Source organism: Argentina silus, assembly GCF_951799395.1.
Source record: "Argentina silus genome assembly, chromosome: 2".
Taxonomy (NCBI): domain Eukaryota; kingdom Metazoa; phylum Chordata; class Actinopteri; order Argentiniformes; family Argentinidae; genus Argentina; species Argentina silus.
In genome coordinates, this window is record NC_139656.1 from 26,671,103 (window position 1) to 26,694,587 (window position 23,485).

At 45.2% G+C, this 23,485-nt stretch overlaps 2 protein-coding genes across 2 annotated transcripts; both read left to right on the plus strand.

Annotated features, from left to right (window-relative positions):
* Positions 1–279: 279 nt before the first annotated feature.
* Positions 280–18,544, plus strand: LOC310801422 (F-BAR and double SH3 domains protein 2). Its single transcript, XM_083665448.1, has 20 exons — positions 280–380; positions 1,959–2,056; positions 3,725–3,770; positions 7,003–7,079; positions 7,357–7,501; positions 8,020–8,153; positions 8,387–8,441; positions 8,557–8,685; positions 8,981–9,103; positions 10,242–10,337; positions 12,740–12,856; positions 13,526–13,624; positions 13,983–14,135; positions 14,273–14,407; positions 14,672–14,755; positions 14,908–15,094; positions 15,314–15,537; positions 15,806–16,034; positions 16,263–16,330; positions 16,533–18,544. Exons 1-20 carry the CDS (start codon positions 360–362, stop codon positions 16,614–16,616), a joined length of 2,304 nt encoding a protein of 767 aa, XP_083521574.1. The 5' UTR covers positions 280–359; the 3' UTR covers positions 16,617–18,544.
* Positions 18,545–19,211: 667 nt separating this feature from the next.
* LOC310817724 (small ribosomal subunit protein uS3-like) lies at positions 19,212–22,702 on the plus strand. Its single transcript, XM_083688413.1, has 7 exons — positions 19,212–19,262; positions 20,315–20,445; positions 20,987–21,080; positions 21,388–21,482; positions 21,954–22,141; positions 22,271–22,509; positions 22,620–22,702. The coding sequence occupies exons 1-6, from the start codon at positions 19,233–19,235 to the stop codon at positions 22,468–22,470; spliced, it is 738 nt and encodes a 245-aa protein (XP_083544539.1). The 5' UTR covers positions 19,212–19,232; the 3' UTR covers positions 22,471–22,509; positions 22,620–22,702.
* The last annotated feature ends 783 nt before the right edge of the window (positions 22,703–23,485 follow it).

Below are 23,485 nucleotides of genomic sequence, written 5' to 3' on the forward strand. Positions count from 1 at the left end.
AATCCACATGTTTATGAAGAGGATGTGGCCACTAGAGGGATAACCCAGCGCAGCCCGGCGCAATTCAATCCCATGAAAAATCCCGTGCGGTTCCTCAGCGTGTCGCCATCCCCGTCTATCCTCCACCGGAAACCCCGCTGAATCGCAAACTTCGCTTTTATGTTCCCCGAGGCCAGTAGATTTTCAACAGGACTTCGTCGGTGTGTTGAGTTGGGTCGTCATGGCCGCCTGATCCAGACTAAATTTACCCGTGCGTGGTTCTCGTCCTGTTATTGACACACAAACGAAGGTTTTGCACGGAACTTTCCGGATTAACTCCTTAATTCTAGTGGGATATTTTTTCATGTCAAAATTCAAAAATGCAGCCTCCACCAAGAAAGGTGAGTTGTACTGTTTTTACATGTCTCTGCAAATGTTTCGACGAATGTTGCATATTTAATTGCTGAAGATGCACGCTTTGTTGTACTCCAACTTCAAATTGTAAGTTAATTTACGTTCAAGACGTCGTTAAATATACTTTCAATGCATTTATCGTTTGCAGACACGAGCTTTTTGGCAGTGTTTTGTATATTTCACTGGTTTGTAAATTGGGAATCGTTTTACGAAGTTGAAGAACATCCTAAAATGTCCCGTAGGCTGCACTAAATTTTTTAAAAAGAAAAAAAATCTCCACGGATCCAAATGTTACAAGCCTAACCCTACGAAAAAACTAGATTGTAACATTGAAAGTGCTGGAGATAATTTGTTGTAAGCGAAAGTGATGATGCATGGCTGAATAAATAGACTGTACTGCAACAAAAATGTTCAAATGGGATCATGTTGCAAAAACATTACACAACATCACAGGTCTCTCATTTCTGTCCTCAACTTTTCTGTTTTGATTTTACTGTAACCTATTTTATATTTCTTAAAGCATTCCATCAGTGGAATTTTAACCCCGACTTGGATATGAGAGAGTCATCGTGTCCAAATACATTGTTTTTGAGATATTATGTCGTATTTGGCAAAGGCCCACTTTTCTATGTTCATTTGTCGTTGTTATTTTGTGATGATATCAATCAACAGCCAATTCCTCTCTGGGGTGTTAGTCATCGTTTAGGTGTAGCCCCACAAATGCCTTTACTCTCTGTAGTTTTCCAAGAGGAGAACAAACCCTATATAGTAATGTCACTGCCTGAGAGTCTGCATGCAGTTATTATTTCCCCTGTGTAGGCCTAGGCCTGTGTTCCCCCCCAATTATTGTACTGTAAAACAGGAAGTTGTCTGAATATTGTTCAAGCTGAACATAAACCTCTGGTTATAAGAGTTGTTAGTTTCCTGTCGTAGAGCATGAACAAGTTATTCCCTCTAAACATCCAGTTTAACATAATATTATACAGTGTGACATATATTCCTATTAGATGCAAGTTTAAGGACAGTTTGGGTTTTTACAAGTGAAAGAGAAGACAGTAAAAACAATTAGCTAAATGGCAGAAAGAAAGGTCAGATAGTGCTGTACCTGCACTAATGGTTTCTCAGTTGACAACACACCCAATTAGCAGACCTGAGACTGGGTCACTGGGATTCATTACCTAACCCCACAGCCAATTAGAAGTCCAGAGAGGCCACTCAGCGTTTCTCTAGAGAGCCACAGGCATTTCACCTGAGCTTATTCAGGCTGTGGATTTGTCTCCAGTCAACTCCTGACAAGTGCAATGGTTTGGGGCTGTTGTGAATGTTTTACCAAATTGGGGCATGCAGCTGAGCCATCAAGCCAGTACAAAAATAATGTATTTCAATTAGGCCTAGAGCTGCTTAACTGCACTGCATGTAAATGGAACTTGCACTAATATATTTTGCACTAATATGACGCACTTACCAGAAGTTGACTATTTCGCTCCATCCAGTGACAGATGGCTGTGACTTGCTTGCTTTTTAAATAGGGCTTTAACATGATTTCTTTCTGCCCCCCCCCTCAGGTCAAGGTCACCCAGGAGCTGAAACACACTCACTCTGAGCAGATGAGCAGGTTACACATCAAACATCAGACAGAATGTGACCTACTGGAGGACCTGAGGTGAGGGCGGGGTTGGAGGGGGGGGGGGATGAGCCAATGTGGGGGCAGTGTACAGCGTACTGTAGTTGGCCTGGTTCAGAAACAATCCATAGCCCCATACCCCTTAGGCGTAGGCCCCTCCCACTTTGTGTGTTTATTGATCAGAAATCAGATACATGTAAGCAAAATACAGATGGCATCACCTAGCCTTCCAGCTTGCTATGTAACTTGCACCCATCTGATTGCTTTAAATATGCAAGCACAGAAGGGAATGGGGTTAGGGGTTGTCTCTGGACCGGTTTTGAGTCGAGAGGGCAGCATACTGCCTCCTTACTTCCTGTCTCTGGCTGGGGGGGACAGAGCTCCGCCTGCTCCAAACAGCTGGAAGTAAAAAGCGTGGAGAGCCTCCAGATGTTCTGGCTGCTGTCAGTGCAGTGGTTTGCTGGGGGGGGGGGGGGGGTGAAGAGAGGAGGATGACAAAGAAAGTGCAAAACAAACAGAGAGAGTCGAGAAGGGGTGTGCGGAATATATTCAACCACCTTTGGACAAACACGAAAGTTCAATAAAAGAATAATGCTTCCTTATCATTTAAAACCAACATGTTTCTGCATGAAAGCCGCCATTTGGGTGCTTGGGAGAGGGAGCATGATGGACAGAGCACAAAGGGTGGAGGGATGTAGAGATTGGTGGAGAATGCTTAGGAAAAGGAAGAACAGGCGGAGAGAAGAGGGAAACCATTACAGAGGAAACCAGATTTGCAGAGTCAGGGCAGAAGGAATGCTGGAGTATGCAGCGCAGATCAGTCCTTTCCTGAGTTTGATCACCCTTCTGCATTAAGGTTCGCTCTGGGTCAGCAACCTGTCTGTCTTGACTGTCTTGACCCCACTTGTTATTTGTGTCTGCATATACAAACTTGAACAATGTTCCATTGTTTCAAATTAAATCCCCACCGAAGATGAATTGCCGCACCAATAGACCATATTATGGTATAGTGTGGTATTGGTACCATTTTACTTTAATTTAACCTCCTTGCTCCTGAAAATCAGTGTCAAGAGACTGATGCTCTCCTCTCTGTCAATGGAGCTCTCACAGCTGATGCACATCAACATGAAGTAGCTTTACTGTCAGAAGAGCTGAACAGAGCCTGGGAGAGACCGGGGGGGAAAGGAGGGAGTCGACTAGGGGGAGGAGAAAAAAAACAAACTCTTTTTGAAAGAATTCAGATTATTTTTCTTGTACATAGAGGGACGTAGGCCAGTTTTTTTTTTTGACTGTTTACATGTGAGCGAGAACAAGCTGTGCTGTGTGAGGCTCACTCCTGGAACTGTAAATAGACTGCAAACAACAACAGAACACCGACCTAAAGGATTACTAAAGCAGGATCTGGTAAACAGATGAAGAGACTACACCGTAAATACTACAACAGGTTCATGCACCACACTCTCTCTAACCCTCTCTATCATCTAATGGGGTATCATGGTGTCATGCATACTACTTAGCAGTAGCTCACTCTCAATAACCTACCTCAATAGAAACGGTGTTACCTCAGTGAGGTGGGGTAGTACTACTACATCACAGGATATTTTTTGAATCTGATGTGTCATACTTTGATTTGTTGTTCATGTAATGCTGTAGTATCCCATCCGTCTGTACTCTTGTCTGATCTTGTGCTCTTGTTCTTTCCTGTAGGACATTTAGCCAGAAGAAGGCTGCTGTGGAGAGGGATTATGCCCAGGTGAGTGCCTGCTGTCTATCCTGTTTTTCTATGTGGTGGCAGCACGTCATCCCCAGCATAATGGATGCCATTTTGGCTTTGCCTCTAGCATTTGTCACCAAAAATAGAATCCATTTCACAATCGTGCCCCCACCAAGACACCATATACCGGGTGGAGTGGATGAGGTTGCGGTCATTGAAAGGATCTTGGCTCAGTTGTGGTCGAGTTACTCATCCATCTTCGAGGGCCGGAGAACTTCACTAATGGATGAAGGGGCTAGGCTGGGTTATGGTGATTTTGTGTGGCCAATTTCCTCTTCGTGGTTGTGTTTTGGCCACAGCTTCCTATGGAAGTCAATTTTCTGTCTGAAAATCCCCTCTCCCCTCCTGGTCTCTTCCGGCTTTGCATCCCGGTGTGGAATGTGTACCACTATTGTGAGAAAGAGGGGCCTGGCTCGGGAGTTATCCAAACCAGTGACTGCGTGTGTGTGTGTCTTTGCGTTGTATTCACACACGTGAGTTTAATTTTGCACCACAACCCCTCTATAAATCATGAGCCATGAAGGCGAAATACACCTAACCCATCTCACATAGCTACTCTCAGGCTGAAGATAAAGGACGCCACACTGCAGAACAAAAAGGGTACGCAAGTCATCTACCCAAGGACACTAAATAATGACCATCGTCACCACTACATTATCTGTTCATGTTTCTTGTGCGTAGGCTTATCTCTCTGTGGTACTATGTCCCAGGACTATGCCATGAGCCCATCAAGATAAAAAGCGTTTCCTAACAACGTCCATATATGACGAGTAATCATTGTTTCCAATAAACTAACTTACAGACAGACTCTCTCCTGCATCACCCTTGGTATTCGAACGGAAGTGTTTTAGATATATTAGGTGCATATCATAGACAGTGATGCTTCTCTCACTAGCTATTAACAGCGTTTTAGCCTTATTTCAGCCAGCCACGGCTAATCCTCTCTTTCTCAGGCACTCTGGAACTCACGGCAATGTGCTGGCATCCAACAGAGGGCAGAGGTCACCCAGCAGCCTGTCCGATTACATCCTCTCTGTGTGTGTGCTTTTCTATGAGGTGTCCTCTATTATGTCAGGGGTTTGATGGCCTATTTTCAATAGTGTTCATCTCCGCACCTGTTGAACTGTGTGCTCAGCATGTTTGTGTTCTAAGGGCACATCCTATCAATGGCGCTAAAGCTGTAAATCACCACAGGCTGATAACTAGTGTCAGTGCTTCTGCTCTGTGACGTCTGCGGAACATTACCAGGCACTGGGCCGTGTCCGGTAATGTTCCAGATAATATTACAGTCATGAAACGTTAACCTGCTCGTCATCGCCGCTCTGTGCCGGGAGCGTTGTAGTGAACAACGCTCCCATGTTTCCACTCGGACGTCCATGTAGTGTCATACATGTAAGATGGAGTTCACCTTTCCCCTGTGTGCGCAGACTCGTGGCGGAAGCGAGAGCAATAACAATGAGTGATAACATTAATAAATCGTGTATTAAGGTGCTGTAAAATGCACTCGAAATGGCAGTTTATTCTATTGGTCCGTAGTTCCGTAGGTCATTTGATACTACACATTTAGATTCCTTGAAGAATCACACAGTGTTGCCTGCACAAATTTTCCTAGTGCAATATAACTTTAACTCTTCTAATTTCTGGCCGATAGTGCCATTTGATTGGTGAAATTAGACAGAAAACTGTTTGTTGAATGTTATTCGAGTTGTCAGCAATGAGAATAGAAGGTTGAACAAATGATTTTCCCAAAAGCTATTTCAATGAGTCGCTCATGGTGCAATGATGACAGACGAGTATTATTCCAACTTGGCTTGAACCGCTGGCCTTTGAACCGCATACCGGTTGAAGCAGCAGATGTCTTTATGGTATCCATGCAGGTTTGAATGGCTGCCTCTGTGTCCGGCCCACGTAGCCCCATGGTCATGTGATCGATTAGGGACGAGCAGTTGACGGTTGAATCAAAGTGGGTCACAGTGGCTCTGAAACACTCCTTCCCCTCTTCTCCACCCCCCCTCTCTCTGTCTCTTACACCTGCGAAGCACCACGACCCGATTGATATTCAAATCACAGTAAGTGATAAAATGACCCTCTCTGTCCCTCTTCCTAAACCATCCTCCTATCCCTGTTCCTCCTCCCCGCCACACCATTCAGACATCTCCGCTCTGCTGGCTACACTCTCTCTGACTCCCACAATGGCTGGGTTTGTGGTGTATTCGGGCTTTGGCACCAGACTCCAGTGAGACCAATGGGTTCAGAGCCATGGCCTTAGTGTGTCAGAAGGAGAGGGTTGTCTGCTCAGTGTGCAGGGGATAAGATAGTGGTAGATACCTCCCTGAACTCAGTCTTGCTCTCTTGGTATGTTAGTTACTTTGCGTCCTATTGGTGCTTGCCTGTATTAGCTTGTGTTTAGCCTGAGCTCTATGTTACCCCTCAGGTATTTGCCAATCCCACTTAGGTCACCTGTCTCCTCGCTCAGTAGAGAGAAAGAGAGAGTGTGTGTGTGTGTGCTCGTGTGTGTATGTGCATGTACACATGTTCATTCGTGCAATGGAAGACCATCTCCCTCCCTTGCATACCAAAGGCCACACTGAAAAACGCCAGAAATATTTCCCTCAGTCTTTATTTTCTTTGAGTGTTTACCCTGCGATGCTATTTCAGTTCCTCAAAGCTCAACCTCACTGCCGGCGGGAGGAGGGGCTGAATGTATCTCCAGGGGGACTGTGGTTTCAATGAATTACCCCCCCCCCCCTCCAAGAAATAAGCCCCGTCAGCAATTTACTGCCAGTGCCACCACAAAACACTGCCTCCAGGTACAGCCAGGTTTTGAATGAGTCCATCTCAGGACTGGACTTTGGTGAAGTATGGTATAAATATTTCATAACCATATTCGGAGCAGGTCTAGGGGGGGAAAAACAGCAAAGTTATGGATCTGATGTTGTGCGGTGAACAGGAATACTCATAAATATTCCTTTATGGGAAGGAGTTTTGCTAGTTTTATAGCTCTCTGTAACCCTGCACCGATCGCCAGGCCATGCCTTTCACATACACCATTCCTTTAGACCTACTGGTATGTAGACCTGTGGTTTTACTGGCCAAAGTCATGGGATGGCAGCTTTGAAGACGTATCTTGTGAAAAAAGACCCAGGAGAGTGGTTCAGGAGTTCGCAGTTCAAAGGTCATCCTTCTCTTCTCCCTTCGTCCTCCCCTCTAGGCTCTACACAAGCTGGCCAATCAGTACCTCAAGAGGGAATGGCCAGACAACTTATCCGAGGAGCCAGCAGACCACAGGTAAAATCTGACACTCACTGTGCAGAATCATATTTACAGTCTCTTAAGTTACCGGAAAAGTGTGTTCTATATAGCGGGATCACCAGTGTGTTTTTGAAATCTATATGTTTTACATTGCACTGTCATTTCTGATTAGGTATTATGTTTTTGCCAATAACAATGTTCAGTCTAGATCATGTCTGTGTTGTCATTAAGAATCCAGCCACACATTCCTCCTCCTCCTCCAATGCACATGATTGATGACATCCCAAGTCAAACCACCATGCTCTTGTCCCAGGAACATGTACCTGGTGTGGAAGACCTACCTAGAGGGCACAGTCCAGGTGACCCAGTCTAGAATCATGGCCTGCGAGAACTACAGGAACCAGGTAGCAGACCCAGCCAAGACCGCCAGACTGCAGAAGGAACAGCAGCTGAGAAAGGTATGGAGGTCAAACCACCTCCGCTTAGCTCTGCATAGTTTACAGCCTCCTCTCACTTTCTTTCTCTCTCTCTCTCTCTTTCTCATTCTCACATGGCTTTGATTGTCTCCATTTATACAGCTGGGTATTTGACTGAAACAATTCAGGATATGTGGTGTTTTTTTCCTTCAGGGCGGTAGGCCTGCAACGCTATGCTTTGAATATGAACCCGACGTTTGTTTGGTGAATAGTTTGTTTCTATATCAGTGAGAGAGGGCCCCTACCGCTGCCCTGCCCTTATCCTGGGCTCTGACCAAGACCGCTCTCCTGTTACCTCTGTCCACGTTCCCCTGACTTCTGTCAACAATGGTCCTCTTGTTCCCCTGGACCTAATAAGAATATCATGATAGCTCTTACATGATATTGTAGAATCACATGCTATAGATTGTATGCTGTACATGGAGAGGAATGGATGGTCAAGATTTCATATAAGCATTGTTAGCGATGGAGTGGATTATATTTTACCTCCCTCTTCTCAGTGTATTGACCAGCTGACGGTGGTTCAGGCAGAGCTCCAGGAGTCTGTGAAAGACCTGGCCAAAACCAGGAAGAAGTACCAGGAGACTGAGACCATGGCCCAGGCTGTGAGGGAGAAGGCTGAGCTGGAGGCTAAGTAAGTAAACCAACACCTCCACTCTCAACACTGAACTGCCATCAGAGCAATGTTGCCCAGATGGTGGGTTGTGACTGTGAGAAGTGCTTTTGGGTCGTAGACTCGAGGCTAAAGTCACAGTGCAAAAGACTTAAGGATCTATGCTACTTGCCCTAGCACACACTACCACCTGTCAGGCTTTTGCCCAGTGATACATGACTCACAAACGTCCCATTCATCCCTCCTCTGTCCAGGTCCAAACTGAGTCTGTTCCAGTCCAGGTCCAGTCTGCAACGGGCTAGTGTAAAGGTGGGATTATTTAATTATGGCCATAAAACCTAAAACCTCAATCAGCAGTTTCCCCAATAAGCAGTTGCCTGATTGGCAACACGTTTGACCAATGGATGTGTGTTGTATGTTTCAGCTGAAAGCCAAGAGAAGCGAGTGCAACTCCAAAGCCACCCACTCCAGGAACGACTATCTGCTCACGCTAGCTGCTGCTAATGCTCACCAGCAGCGCTACTACGACACGGACCTGGTAGACTGCATCAAGGTGAGGGCTGATCGTCCTCCACTTGAAGACGTTTAAAAATATATACAGTACCAGTCAAAAGTTTGGACACACCTTCTCATTCAATGTTTTTTCTTTATTTTTTTAAATTTTATTTTATTTTTTTTAATAAATCTTCTGGGTGAGAGAGAGGAGGGATGACATGCAAGATATGTCGAGGGTCGGAATTGAACCAGGAACCTTGTGATTATGTGGTATGTGCATTAGTGTGCTACGCCACTAAGCACCCCATTTAGATGAATTCTAAGATGATGAACACCTGTGCTCCTGTCCTCAGGTACTGGATGGCAGCGTGTACGACCATGTGAAGGACTACCTGGTCTCCCTGTGTCAGACGGAGCTGGAGGCCTACCAGGCTGTTCACGACACCTTCAACGTCCTCCTGGAGAGGTCCAATGGGGTGAGTGGGTGGGTTAGGGTTAACAAGTTCATTTTTTGTGGTCCTCTGTGGTTCAGTTGGTAGAGCATGACGCGAACAAAGCTTAGGTTGTGGGTTCATTTTCCACTGGGACCATATACTGAAACATTTATGCACTCACTGCAGTGTAAGTCACTTTGGATAAAAGTGTCAGCTAAATGGCATTTATTGTATTATATTATTATTATTGTATTCAATGTCCCTCCTGTAAAAAGAATACTGAGTAAATGATCATTGGAAACCTGTGGTTACGTTCCAAGCTATTCACCATTACTGGACTGATCAGCAGATTGCTGTATCTTAAGGATGGGGTTCCTAAGATGTTTAATACTTATCCAGGCATTGTTAGCTCTGATAATTGGTGCAGTGTGACTGCAATGAAGACGACCTGGAAACCAACCATTGATTGATGGGGTTCTCCTTAGTCTTAAATGACTTGAGTTATCCCATTCCTCAGTTACCCCCTCAGCTATTGGCCTCTGTTAGTCTGGTCTCCTAAGGTCATCTTGGCTCTCTGTAACCTGACCGTGGTTACGGTTTGTTTCTGCTCAGACCAGTGTGAGCGTATCTCCTGTGTGGTGCTCTGTGTGGACACGGCCTGTTTTTGAACTGGCTCAAATTTCAGTCTGCTGACCCATATGGTTCCTCTTTCACCATGACACCACAGTACTGAGCTGTGTGTGCGTGTGTGTATACTACTCTCCTCCCCTCCAAGTGCTTTGGTATGTTCTGTTCTGTTCTGTTTTGTTCTGTGTGTGTGTATGTGTGTGTGTATGTGTGTGTGTATGTGTGTGTGTATGTGTGTGTGTATGTGTGTGTGTATGTGTGTGTGTATGTGTGTGTGTATGTGTGTGTGTGTGTTTGTGTGTGGTTTATGACCCCTGTCCGGTCATCCTGTGGACCCCTGAGAGGACCGTGGCCGCGCTCTGGTGACCTTTGACCTTTTGAATCTACTCGCTGCTCCTCATAATACACTTTGAAAGGAGTGAAGAAAGGCCCTTTCATGATGTTAATAGGAGCTGTTATACTATCAGTTTTGGATGCCTGTCGGATTTCAGCCCTCTATCGTGCTGCTTTACTGGGTTGTCTTAATCGTCTGTGTCTGTCTGTGTGTTTCTAGGTGGTGCAGGACTTCCATCAGCAGCTGTTTGTGCAGCAGAACCCAGTGTTCCACAGAGCTCCAGCCTTCCTCTTCCAACCTAGTGACACTGACACGGTGGGTAGTGGTGCCTCACTCACAGAAGCCAGCGGGCCTTCATCACCGCCAGACTAACCTGATTTACCATACACACTGGCATGTACAGTATATGGTGTCAGAGACTGTCTGGAATGATGTGTGAGAAGGTTTGTGTGTCTGTGTGTGTGTCAGAGGGCCTCTGTTTGTGGGTGAGTGTCTTATATATGGTGTGTGTGTCAAGGTGGGTGTGTATCCCAGAGGACCTGTTGCCAGCTGACCCAGCCTGCCAGTCTGCCCATGCACTTGCCTGGCCTACACCCTCCTCTGCCCGCCCTTCCGTCCGCCCCTCTGCTGCAGTGGACACACTGGACAATTTGTTCATACTGCAAGCCCTCTTGTTGTTTTCGTTGGAAGTCAAACAAGCAGTGGCCTGTTCCTAAAGAAAACATTAGTGATGCAGTAACCCCCCCCCCCACACACACACACACACTGCTCCTCCTCCCTCAAGCCCACCCTTCCCCCCGCCCACCCTTAGTGCGAGACGGAGGGATCCGGAAAAGAGCTGCGCTGAAAGAGTAGGGTGGGGCGGGGGGGGGGGTGGCTTCGTTCTGCAGGCGGGACCGTGGACGGTCCGTCTGTGAAAAGGGGGCATTGTGAGTGGAACTCGTCAGAGTGTGCTCACCAACACCCCCCCCCCCTGCCCCTCCACCCGTCGCCGGCTTCGCTCAAACAGGAACTCAGTGTGGCTCTCCCCTCCTCAGTGATTTATGGCCTTATAGTGGTTCATGGTGAAAAACACAGTTTTTTTTCTCTCTCTCTCCCTCTCTGCCACTTATGTAATGCAGCTCCACCTGTGGTGCCCCCCCTCCCCCCCCCCCCCCCCCCAAGAAGAAACCTGGAGCCTTGAGATGTATTTTTAGCTGAATATATTCTAAATGTCTTTAGTATACTGTTTTTGGATGGTTATGTATTCTAGTCCCCGTGTCAGAGGGCATCTGGATGTGTGTGGAGTCGTCTGTCATGAGAGGTTGACCTACACACACCCCCTGGGGGGAGAGTTCCACCAAACCTCCTGTTCCTATAATGTACTTTATTAGGAACTCTATACTAATACTGGGTAGGGCCTCCCTTTGCTCTCAAAACAGCCTAAATTCTTCGTGCCATTGATTCCACAAGATTTTGGAAACATTCTTTTGAGATTCTGGTCCATGATGACATGATTGCATCACGCAATTCCTGCAGATTTTTCAGGTGCAGCTGTGAATCTCCCATTCTACCACATCCCAAAGGTGTTCTATTGGATTCAGGTCCGGTGACTGGGAAGGCCACTGAAGACCACTGAACTCATTGTCATGTTCATGAAACTAGTTTGAGATGACTTCAGCTTTGTGACATGGTGCAATATCATGCTGGAAGTAGCCATTAGAAGATGGGTAAATTGTGGCCATGAAGGGATGCACATGGTCAGCAACAATACTCAAATAGGCTGTGGCATTCAAGCGATGATTGATTGGTATTAACGGGTCCAAAGTGTTGCAAGAAAACATTCCCCACACCATTACACCACCTCCACCATGAGAAGGTGTACAGGTGTTCCTAATAGTGTTTGGTGAGTGTATATGACCATTATCCCAACTTATTTTACCCAGAGCCTCCCCATTTCACACTTTTATGAAATCCCCCCCCTCCCCCCCCCCCCCCCCCATATTACGTATATCGGAAAAAGGTCTCAATGTTTTTGGTCTCCTGGTATCATTTTATTTAGCTTTGTGCAGTCATTAGCCTGTTAGCCCCCCCCCCCCCCAAACATGTTTGGTGCCCCCCCTGGGGGGTCCTGCCCCACAGTTTGGAACCCACTGCAGTAGGGCACAATGTTGTGGACTGTTCAGATATACATTCTGTCGATCAGATGTATCTCTCTGATGTGCGGAATAAGGAATCGTGTCTGCTCTATTCATGGCATTTCTATTTACAACGTTTTCGTACGTTTCACCCTCCTGAATGCGACCCAGTAGTCTTTTAGGGTTGTGCCGAAGTGGTAGAGACAAGCACATTTTGAGACATAGCATGTATTTTTCTCCTGTGAGGTCATCCCAATTGGCTGTTTCTCTTGTGAGGTCATCTAGAGGAAGTGTTTTCCTAGAGGTTGTTTTTCTTCTACACAAACACTGGATTTGTTCAGACTCAAGAGAAGCGGCCCTCCTCAATGGTGTAATTCTCCTCATGTCAGAGTTTCATTTCTCGGAATGTAATTGCACAATATTTGCCCACGTCTAGTCCAAACCAGATACCAATGCCTTCCTTTTAAATATATAAATATTTTTGCAAATGTATGTCGCTGGTTTTATATTTATCCTAGCCATTTTTGACACAGTCTCATTGATGAGATTCAGATGACTGATATCCTTATATATGACCCTCCTCCTCCTCCTCCTCTGTAGGTTGTTCAGCTGGAGCGGGACAGTGGGACGTCAGATGAGCACAGTCTGGACAAGGAGGCACGGAAGTGGGCGTCCAGAGTGGCACGAGAGCACAAGAGCATCATCCACAGCCAGAGGGTAAGGGAGAGCCAGAGGGGGAGAGCCAGAGGGGGAGAGCCAGAGGGGGAGAGCCAGAGAGGGAGAGCCAGAGAGGGAGAGCCAGAGGGGGAGAGCCAGAGGGGGAGAGCCAGAGGGGGAGAGCCAGAGGGGGAGAGCCAGAGGGGGAGAGCCAGAGGGGGAGAGCCAGAGAAGGGAGAGCCAGAGAAGGGAGTGGGATTCTATGAGAGGGGTAGAGCCGGGGTAGCGAAGGGGATGAGGCAGGGGGTCAGGAAGCGTGGAGGGAGACGGGGAACGTTCATCATTAACCAGTTTTATGATGTTGTGGCTGTGTCAGAGGAAAATGATTATATGTAACGATAAGGAAGTATTCGACTGTTGCCCCACTGTACTGTATGTCATGTTTGATATTGACCAAGCTCATAAATGAGTATTTTCCAGTTAGCCAGGATGGGGATTAGTCTTTAGGTCTCTTTTGGCTATTGTTTTACAAACGTCAGTATTCAGTGTAATACCGTTTCATGGTTTCTTCCATCTTACAGGTTCCTCATTGTCATCGCAAAATTGTTTGACTATTTCCTATTTTCATTGATTGTATTGTTTTGGCTTCTGCTTTTTGTTCGTTATATATATAGTTTTATGATTTCTCATTGTCATTGTGAGATTGTTTTTCTAAATGTGACCTTTAAGGCTCTGGAGGAATATGGGACCCAGGGGACATCAGAGCACAACCGCAATGATCTGGAGCCTAAGATGGAGGAGGCCAGAGAGAACCTTCGCAGAGGAGAGGTAGTGTGCGTGTGCGTGTGCGTGTGCGAGATCCCTTATTGAAGTTTGTATTGGCTATAGGTTCTGATCATAGGCTCAGTTTCAACTCTGCCTCTAATACCTCTGATGCCCCCTGGTGGCAGAATAGGTTTAACTCACATCTGCTGGTGGCTCCTTTTACATGGCTCATATCACAGGGTACATAACCAAAAAGACCTGGCTTGAACAAACAAAAAAAACAAGCTAAGATTCTGATCAGTCAATACAGTTGAACTTTATATTATTAGTCAGCTCCAGTGATTTTTTTTAATTTTTTTTAAATTTTTTTGGTAAATTCTCCCATTTCTGACTGGCGTGTGTCGATGATGTCACTCTTCAGACAGTGAAGCTGAAGGCGGAGGCTCGTCTCGACCTGCTGAGACAGGCAGGTATTGCCGTGGAAACGTGGTTGAAGAGCGCCATGAACCAGGTGATGGAGGAACTGGAGAACGAGCGCTGGGCCAGCCTGAATACCCATGATCCTTCGCTCTCTGTGAGTCACAGCACACATTTATTAAAGACTTGCCGAAAGGGGCGTATTGTCTCTAAAGATGCCAAATTCACCTCGTGTGTGTGTGTGTTTTTTGTATGTGTGTGTGTGTGTGTGTGTGTGTGTGTTTTTGTCTTTAGGGCACAGCTGACCTGGAGAGAGAGGACGAGGAGGAGTTGGAGGACAGTGGGGAAGTGTTAGATGACAGCAGTTCCAGCCCCTCCAGCACCCTCAGGAACTACCCCCTCACCTGCAAAGTGCTCTACTCATACAAGGTACACCATCTTTACCCTCACCTGCAAGAGCTCTACTCCTACAATGCAGGGAAGGCTGGTGGAGCCAGAAATCGCAGGACAGGCTCATTGTAATGCACGGAATGGAATATACCATTCCTCATTCCATTCCATGCATTACAATGAGCCCGTCTTCTGATTTCTACCTCCACCAGCAGCCTCCCCTGCTACAATGTGACCCTCTTATCTGTTGTGTATTAAATCCCCCTAATCGGAGCCGTGGCCTCTCTTCTCTCTCCTCCTCAGTCCTCCCAGCCAGACGAGCTGACCATTGAGGAGCAGGAGGTCCTGGAGGTCATTGACGATGGGGACATGGAGGACTGGGTTAAGGTACACACAGCGCTGATGAGTAGTTACGCTTGCACACAAACTCTAGTAAACCCTCTGTTTTGAATTTACATGAGGAGGTGCTTGAGGCCTGTTTCTGACAGGCAACCATGTGTTTTCTTTTTAAACTTTTTAATGTTTTGTCACATTTGTAGGCTAAAAACAGGACAGGCCAGGTGGGCTACGTACCAGAGAAGTACCTGCAGCTGCCGTCGTCCAACAGCCTACTGAGCATGCTTCAGTCTCTGGCGGCCCTGGACGCCCGCTCCCACTCCTCCAGTAACTCCACAGAGCCGGAGACGGAGCTGCCCACCACTGGCAGTGTCAATGGAGACTCCAGTGGTGAGTGTGTTGGATACACAAGCACAGCTGGACCCTGCACTGTCACACTGGAGAAGCCACACGTACACCATATGACTGAGTTGTGTTACGTGACCCCTTTCTCCCTCCTCTCTCCTTCTTTGTGTTTTCACTTGTCTCTTTCTCCCCCTCCCTCTGTCGGCCTTCTTTCTCTCTCTCCCCTCTCCCCTCTTTCTCTCTCTCTCTCTCTCTCTCTCTCAGTGTGCTTTGCGAAGGCCCTGTATGACTACGCTGGACAGACGGATGAGGAGCTGTCCTTCCCTGAGGGGGCCATCATCCGCATCCTGAGCAAGGAGACCCACGAGGATGACGGCTTCTGGGAGGGCGAGTTCAACGGCAGCGTGGGCGTCTTCCCTGCCGTGCTGGTGGAGGACCTGACCACCGGCAGCGAGAACGGAGACAGCCAGGGGGAGGCCAGCGCACAGGTACACAGCAGGACTTGCAGGCGCATGCATTTATGTTCTGGAAAACACACAACAAAGTTCAGTACAAACAGACATTCACCTTCATCACACTGATATTCAAGTAATATTGAAGCACTCATTTTGATTTTTTAGTCATCTTGCTTGGTGATGCATCTGTCCCACCAATTTGACGATATGGCACAGTACACACACACAATGTTCTGTCTACAGTGTCCATTCTCAGGTGTTAATTGACCTTCTGACCTCTGCTGTATCATCTGTCTTCCAGGCGTCCCCCTCTGCTCTGGCTCAGTGTGACCACTCTCCTCGCAGCCCCTTCCAGCCTGGCCCCTTCCACAGCAGCCCCTGTCAGAGCAGCCCTCTCCAGACCCCCACCCTCTCCTCCCCTCAGTCCAGCAGCCCATCCAGCGCTACAGCGTCCCCCATACCCCGCCCACCCTCTTACATCAACGGCCATCATAGGCCCCCTCCTGCGCCACTCAAAAGCCCCTTACAGAGTAAGAACCAACCCATGCCTCAGGGCATCGTACGAGTTATTTCTAAGTAGGTAACATTTTAAAAGCATATCGTAATGGAAGATGGAAAGGTGAAGGCATGAAAGTTAGAGTAATTCCTAAAAACTCTGGAAATAAAAGGTATACCAGAATACGGCCCATGACCTACCGTAGTAGATCGCATGCCATAGCGCAACCATAACAATGGTCTCTGTGTGTCCTCTCCCATAGGTCCCTCCCAGGGCTCTACCCAGCCCCCCCGATACCCAGCAGACGGTGGTGCCGGCACCATTCGACCTGTAAGTGACCACAAAACACTTCTGCGAGCCAATGTAAAGCTGTGTGGTTGTGTGCTGTAGCCGGGTGTTAGAGATGATCGTAGATGGAGTTACAACATAACTGGGCAGTTATCAACTGAAGACAAGTTACAGTACAAGTTCTACGTAACTTTTTCTACGTGTCTCTTTTCCCCCTGTCCCTTGCCCTGACGTGTGTTGACAGGTCCGTGCAGCGCCGCCACCCCCTAAGCAGCAGCCTCGTGGGCAGGTGAAGAGGAGGGAGGAGGTGGAGATCACGCTGGTGTAAATGGTGCTACCCTGGCGGTGGCTGCTCCCAGACCAGACTGGACCTGGTGGATCCAGGTTCCTGAACCCCCCCCCTCCTCCTCCTCACAGGAGAGAAAAGGCCTCCGAGCCCCTGATACTGCCTCCCTGCAGGAGTATCCCCACCCCTGAGCAGTGAGGCCAGGAGGGGCTAGAGATTTGGCTTCTCTCCTTCCACACAGTACAGCCTGTAGGGCTCAAACATTGTTGTTGTTTTGCGGAGAAACAAACTATTGTGCCTTTTGATGACTCAGTTCTTTCCCACAGCCCCTACGCTCTTACTATTTTACATCTTCTCTGATCTTCTCCTTCTTTTGTTTTCTCTCTCCCCCCTCTGATTGTGCCTCTCCTCGTTTCTTTCTCTCTGTTTCTACTGTATGAACAGTAACTCTCCCCTGTCTTCCTCTCTAAGTTTTCTCACCATCTAATCTTCATAACTGGCCATTGAGCTGTGGAATATTACCTAGATGATGAGACATATTGCCATTGGATTACTATGCAAAAAAAGTTATACTAATTCAGTGGGAGGATTGTAAATATGTCACAACAAGTTTTAAGTCCATGCCAGTTTCAGTTTGGTTCTTGGTGGACTTTGTCTCCACATGTCAGGGAAATTCACTATAGAAGAGGCTGGTACCTCTCATGTCCTTAAATATCAACTTCTGGAAAAAAGTGGATCCCCACATTTCATAAACAAGGGAAAAGTGGCAATTTTAGTGGAGTGTATTTGTTTTAGTTATGAGAATCTTCTCATTGAGGACAAAGTCTGGGTCACTCTGAGATCAGAAAAAAGTGACCCCTGACACTTTTGAATACTCTTACATTTTGTAGAAAATGAACTCCATCCATGGGTAGTTTATTTGTGCTTAATGCTGGGTTATTTCAAAATGGCCATGGGGAGTCTATAGTATGTATGAGTATATGAGTAAAATAGACTATCTTTGTGCTGTTTTTTTGTTGTTAAACAAGGATCTAGCAATGTTATTATCAATACTAATCTAGGCTTAAACTAGCCAATAATGATTGCTGGTGATAATAGTTCTTCTTCGGTCAGAAGTTCAGATGGGGTTGCAGTTCAAGACTGAAAGCATTGAAAGGCGATTTACAGTCAGATGTGGCCAGGTCAGACGTGCCTTCAACTCCTAGGAGGAAAACCACCTGAGCTGTGAGCAACCTAGTGGAAATGTATAACTGACTGAAATACTGAAGCACTTTTTTGATGTTCTGTTTTTATGCCCTTTTCAGTATTGCTGGTTGGTCTCTCTTTTGGACGCTGCATTGTTTGTCTCTTTTATTGTTTGAGGTTTTTGTTCCAACTATATTGGTATAAATAATGTTTACCTTGTTGTTGTTTTTTTTTTTTTAAATGCATTTGATTTATTTAGCCTTAAATAGCTTTTGTAGTGTCTGTATTTGCAATGGAGGTATGCTTATTCATTGTATCATTAAGAAATATTAATAGTTTACAGAGAGCTTGGAGATGGATATCTGTACAGCAAAGTGCAGCAGTTTTAGAAAGAGGATAAAAACATACTGAACCTTATTGATAAATTTGAGTTGTTGATCAGAGGAAAATAGATATCTGTCAGCCATGTTGCTGTGTTGTCGTTGATCTCCTTGAGATCTAAATGTCATCAAACTTATTTTTGAAGTTTATATTTACCCTGCTATATATAAAAAAAATACATGTTCTGTTGTAAAGTTCATACTTCCCTACAACAGTCAGTTTTTGTCATTCTATTGCTCCTGGGTTTTTTTTCCAGTGTCTTGAAGTTGAAAATGAGACTCAGAGAAACTAACTGCCCAATTCCCTGTAATGTACCCTCTGCAGCAATATCAGAGAATCACAATTATATTCCATGGGATGTTAAAAAAAAAAAACTGTATTTATTGTGTAAAAATACATTTAAATGTGAAATAAAATGTTCTGAAATCAAATACCATCATCTGCTGTTTTATTCCAAATATTTTCCCCAATACCTTTAATCATTATTGCAATTTGTAGCCACCTACTTTATTCTACTGAAGTTGTCATCTTTTATGCTATCGAAAATTCAAGTAGGCTGACAAGTAACAGAAGAACGCTGAACAGAAATTAAAGTCTATCAAAGAGGATGTACATAATATACATGTTTTATTATTTTTTGTGAATGCACAAAACACAAGTATACATGATGTATACAAACAAATAGAACATATAGGGGTACAACTATTTGTACAACAAATTACAGATTACACACAGACCTTAAAATACGCAAGCACTGATTGTTTTGATAGTTATTTTTATTCGAGGAGTGGAATAAATAAATCTACTGCTCCAACTCCGAAAACAAGGTGGAGTGTTTCTGTATGAGTGAATTTACGGTACATTAGCACAAATAAATGTAAGAGGTAGAATTGTTTACTGTTATCCTTATAGTAAAGGGATAATAAACATCATCAATAAAGTCATCAAGAATATTATCAATTACAGATCTACTAATATCTTGACATAATCTCTAGAGATTTCTGGACGCTCGTCATTTTCCCTCTGTTCAATTAGCATATTACCACTTCCCAGAACGTGGTTCGGTCTTTCCGGCCTGAGCGGTGTTGCAAGATGGCTGTTCAGATATCTAAGAAGAGAAAGGTTTGTGTTGCTATATTGAGTTTTCATTTCACAAAAAATATTTTTTTCGTGAAAGTTTAACAGTGAATGATTGTGACTACAGCAGGAATATAGAATTTCTGGTAAAATGACCGTATGGGCTCGTCGGTAGTCTTGACAACATAAGCAGCGAGCGAGCTAGTAGAAGGCCGCGAGGGCTGAGTGATGCTCGCTGGACGACCAATGAGAGAAGAGCAGTCAGTCTGGACAGAGATGCACGTTTTGTTCTCTAGATTCAAATGCTATAAGTAGACTATATAACTATATAAGTAGACTATATAACTATATAAGTAGACTATATAACACAGTGGTTCCCAAACTTTTAACAGTCATGTACCCCCTGTCGGTTATTTTGTAGCCTAATAGATATTCTATCAACATTATCCCTTACATATTAGACATTGTGATAATATGACTCTGTTGGAGAGGGTGCATGCATTTCGCTTTGGTACTCAGACTGCAGTCGGCTGTTCAACAGGACTGTTGAAGGGAAATCACACATTTATTTCGCGTACCATCTAGATCGATCCACGTACCCCCCGGGGGTACGCGTACTCCACTTTGACAATAGCTGATATAAGAGAAGTATAGTACCTGGCTGGAAATGAGCTAGCTAAAATGGATCTGTCATTGTTTTTCCTCATCTTTTATTACATGTTCTTGTTGATTGCTGTAGTATTGTTGAAGTGCTGCTTTGCCCCAAGCATTTCGTTGCATTGTGTCCTTGTGTCCCATGTAATGATGAATAAACTATCCATTTAAACTGAATGATAGAACTAGTTGCCCAGTTTAGGTGATATTACATTATATATATATATATGTCATTTAGCTGACGCTTTTATCCAATGTGACTTACATTGCAGTGAATGCATCAGTTTTTCAGTATGTATGGTCCCAGCAGGAATCGAACCCCTAACCCTAACCCAACTGAGCCACAGAGGACCAGGTTCCTGGTTGCTGCAGTGATCTGTGAGTGAGGAAAACCTATGACGCTTAGATTACATTTATCTCTGCTTGTACTCCAATATAAACAGTTTGTGGCCGATGGCATCTTCAAGGCTGAACTGAATGAATTTCTCACCCGTGAGCTGGCCGAGGATGGCTACTCTGGTGTTGAGGTCCGGGTCACTCCAACCAGGACAGAAATTATCATCTTGGCAACTCGGTGAGTCAAACCCCAGGCACTTTCGCTGACTGTCAAAATCACAATTACCAACGACCATAACGTCAATTGATGGACCACTTGAACATTTGCATATATTTGCTGTTTGGGGCTGTTCAGCATTCTTGGGTGAGGTGTGATGTGCGAAGTCAAAAGATGAGGTCAGACCACCATCATTATTTCAATAAATTAATACAATGTGCACATCTCTGAGGAATTCAGGGCTGGTCTCCAGTTTTAAGCTAAACTACAAGCAGTGGAAAAGTACCCCTCTTGCTGATTGAGCAGCCTATAACTGATCTGACAATTGCATTATTTAACTTTTTCATCAACCAGAATCACTATTCCCATCATGGTCGATTCCATCCGTAGACATGGACATTTTTTCTCAGTATTTTTCCAAAGATGTGCAAACCTTTTATTTGACTGTAATTTAGATCCCTTAAACTGTAAAATTCCCTTAAAGCAAGAAAATGTGGAACACAACTGCCAGGCATGGTGCAGAACTGGTGAGGTAGTAACAGGAAATATTCTCTCCTTCCAGGACACAGAATGTGCTTGGGGAAAAAGGGCGGCGTATTCGCGAGCTGACAGCAGTGGTCCAGAAAAGGTTCGGCTTTGCAGAGGGCAGTGTTGAGGTAAGTGACAGTTCACAACATGTCAGATTAACTAACCCTAACCCTAGGACAGAGACAGACCATACGAATAGGGGATTTTGTTAGCAGTAGTTTTGACTGTCAAGTTGGTTCTTGATTGTACCTCATTCCTTGTCTGATGTCACCGAAACACGCACACTGTGGGTTTCTGAAATGTGAATATATGACACATTGAACATACTTTGCAATGCGTGTGTAGCCCTATGAGTGTACGATTAAGTGAGGGTGTATTGAACAAGCCCTGTGTGACGCTGCTGTTCATTTCTGTCTGTCTTTCTTTCCCTCTCAGCTGTATGCTGAGAAGGTTGCCACTCGTGGTCTGTGTGCGATCGCACAGGCAGAGTCTCTTCGTTACAAGCTTCTGGGGGGGCTTGCTGTGCGCAGGTTAGTTTTTCCGTTCGGCCTTCTGATGCTAACCTGTCAAACATCTCTGAAGATCTAGATAAGTCATACACATCCTGTGGCTTGCTTAATGTGTTAGTTGGAGAATCTCAGTGTTGGAGCGCCATCTCACTGTGAAAGTCAATATTGCACACTACTCGGGTGAGAGTATAAAAGGTGACGAATGCTGGGTCCCATTTCTCCACCCTTCTCCTGAAGTACTCTCTTATGCACTTTCCCACATTGATTTAATTGGGAGTGGACTTGTATAAGAGCCCTTGCTTACACCAGTCTTCTTAAGGCTCTGGAACAGTTTCTACAGTTTCAGTCATTACTGCTGCTACTCACACTACACCCTTATGCACTACTACTGTCACTGTTTATGACTTCTTTGCTATTTAAAAAAATATTCAGGGTAATGTCTGGTAGGGCTTGAATTTATAGATGCTAACTATACTTGTTTTTGTATTGTAGAGCCTGTTATGGTGTCCTGCGCTTCATCATGGAGAGCGGGTCTAAGGGCTGTGAGGTGGTGGTCTCTGGGAAGCTCAGGGGTCAGAGGGCCAAGTCCATGAAGTTTGTGGATGGCCTCATGATCCACAGCGGAGACCCTGTTAACTACTACGTCGACACAGCCGTCCGACATGTGCTGCTCCGACAGGGTAAAGTCACCTTGAGGGGACTGGTGTTTGGCCAGATAATGAGTAAGATGCGTTGGCATCAGGAGAAAAAAGATCATACATCCAAAATGACAATGTTAAGAGGTAACGTTTTTCCTTTCCTCTCCTAAGGTGTGCTGGGGATCAAGGTTAAGATCATGCTTCCCTGGGATCCCAGTGGGAAAATTGGCCCCAAGAAGCCTCTCCCAGACCATGTGAGCATCGTGGCGCCCAAAGACGAGCAGATCCCCTCGACTCCCATATCTGAGCAGAAGGGGGCGAAGCCAGAGGCTCCTGTCGTTGCCCCAGCAACACCCGTCCCCACGGCATAATTGGGAGGGTCTCTCGAAGCAACATCACTTACTATCAGTGTAAGGCAGCAGTTTTCGTGTGTTACGTGTGTATGTTTTAAGTGTGTTACAAGGGTTTCAATGTAGGAGAATTTCTGAAGGCTTATGATCATGTGATGTTTCTCTTGCAGGTCGTCATGAGTCAACTGGACATTTGAAGTGTGTAAATAGAGAACAGAGAAGAAATAAAAGTTTGGAGAAAAAAAAACAACAACATTGTTTTGACCAATCTGTCAAGTTTCATAGCAGTTTTTGGAGTGAGCCCTTCAATCTGTGTGGAAACCATTGCATTTAGCTGATATTGATACTCTTGCCTATAGCACCCTGCTCTAACACCTGTCACATTTACCCATCAAACTGTTACCAAAAAAGATATTCACAGAGCCTACATTTTCTTTGCATGACAAGCTCAATGCATAATTAAGATTAAGACCATTTTTATTCTATTGAAATTGGAACATTTGGTTATGCATCATAGAGCAGCAAACCTGTGTGTCTGTTCATTGTGAACCATGGGAACTAGGCTTGAAAAGGCTTCAGAATTAAATTAATGTCTGCAATGAGTGATGCAATTATAATGGTTAATTATTACAGCAGAATTCCTTCCTCTTCACTTGTTTCAAAGCTGAAATCTATCATTTCCGTGCTTTATTTTCATTTATTTTCTATTTTGCACATGATGTTAAACCTGGGGCTAATAAATAAACCTTACCTATTGACAATTTAGGGATTCAAATAAGAGAGATAAAAGAGACGATGTTAGTTGTATTCAGCAGCCAGTAATAGGCCTGTCCGATACATTTCATCAAGCTACATTGTTATATCAAACTACGTATTGGCCAATCCTCCCAAACGCAACAAAATGGCAGCTGTGTCCAGCAACTGGTTTTGACATTGGTTGACTCGGACAAAATAACTAACTCCCGGGATTAAAGTAGGATCGCTCTCCGGTCCCAACATTATAACAGTGATCGTTCTCCGCTCATATTCGTTTGTT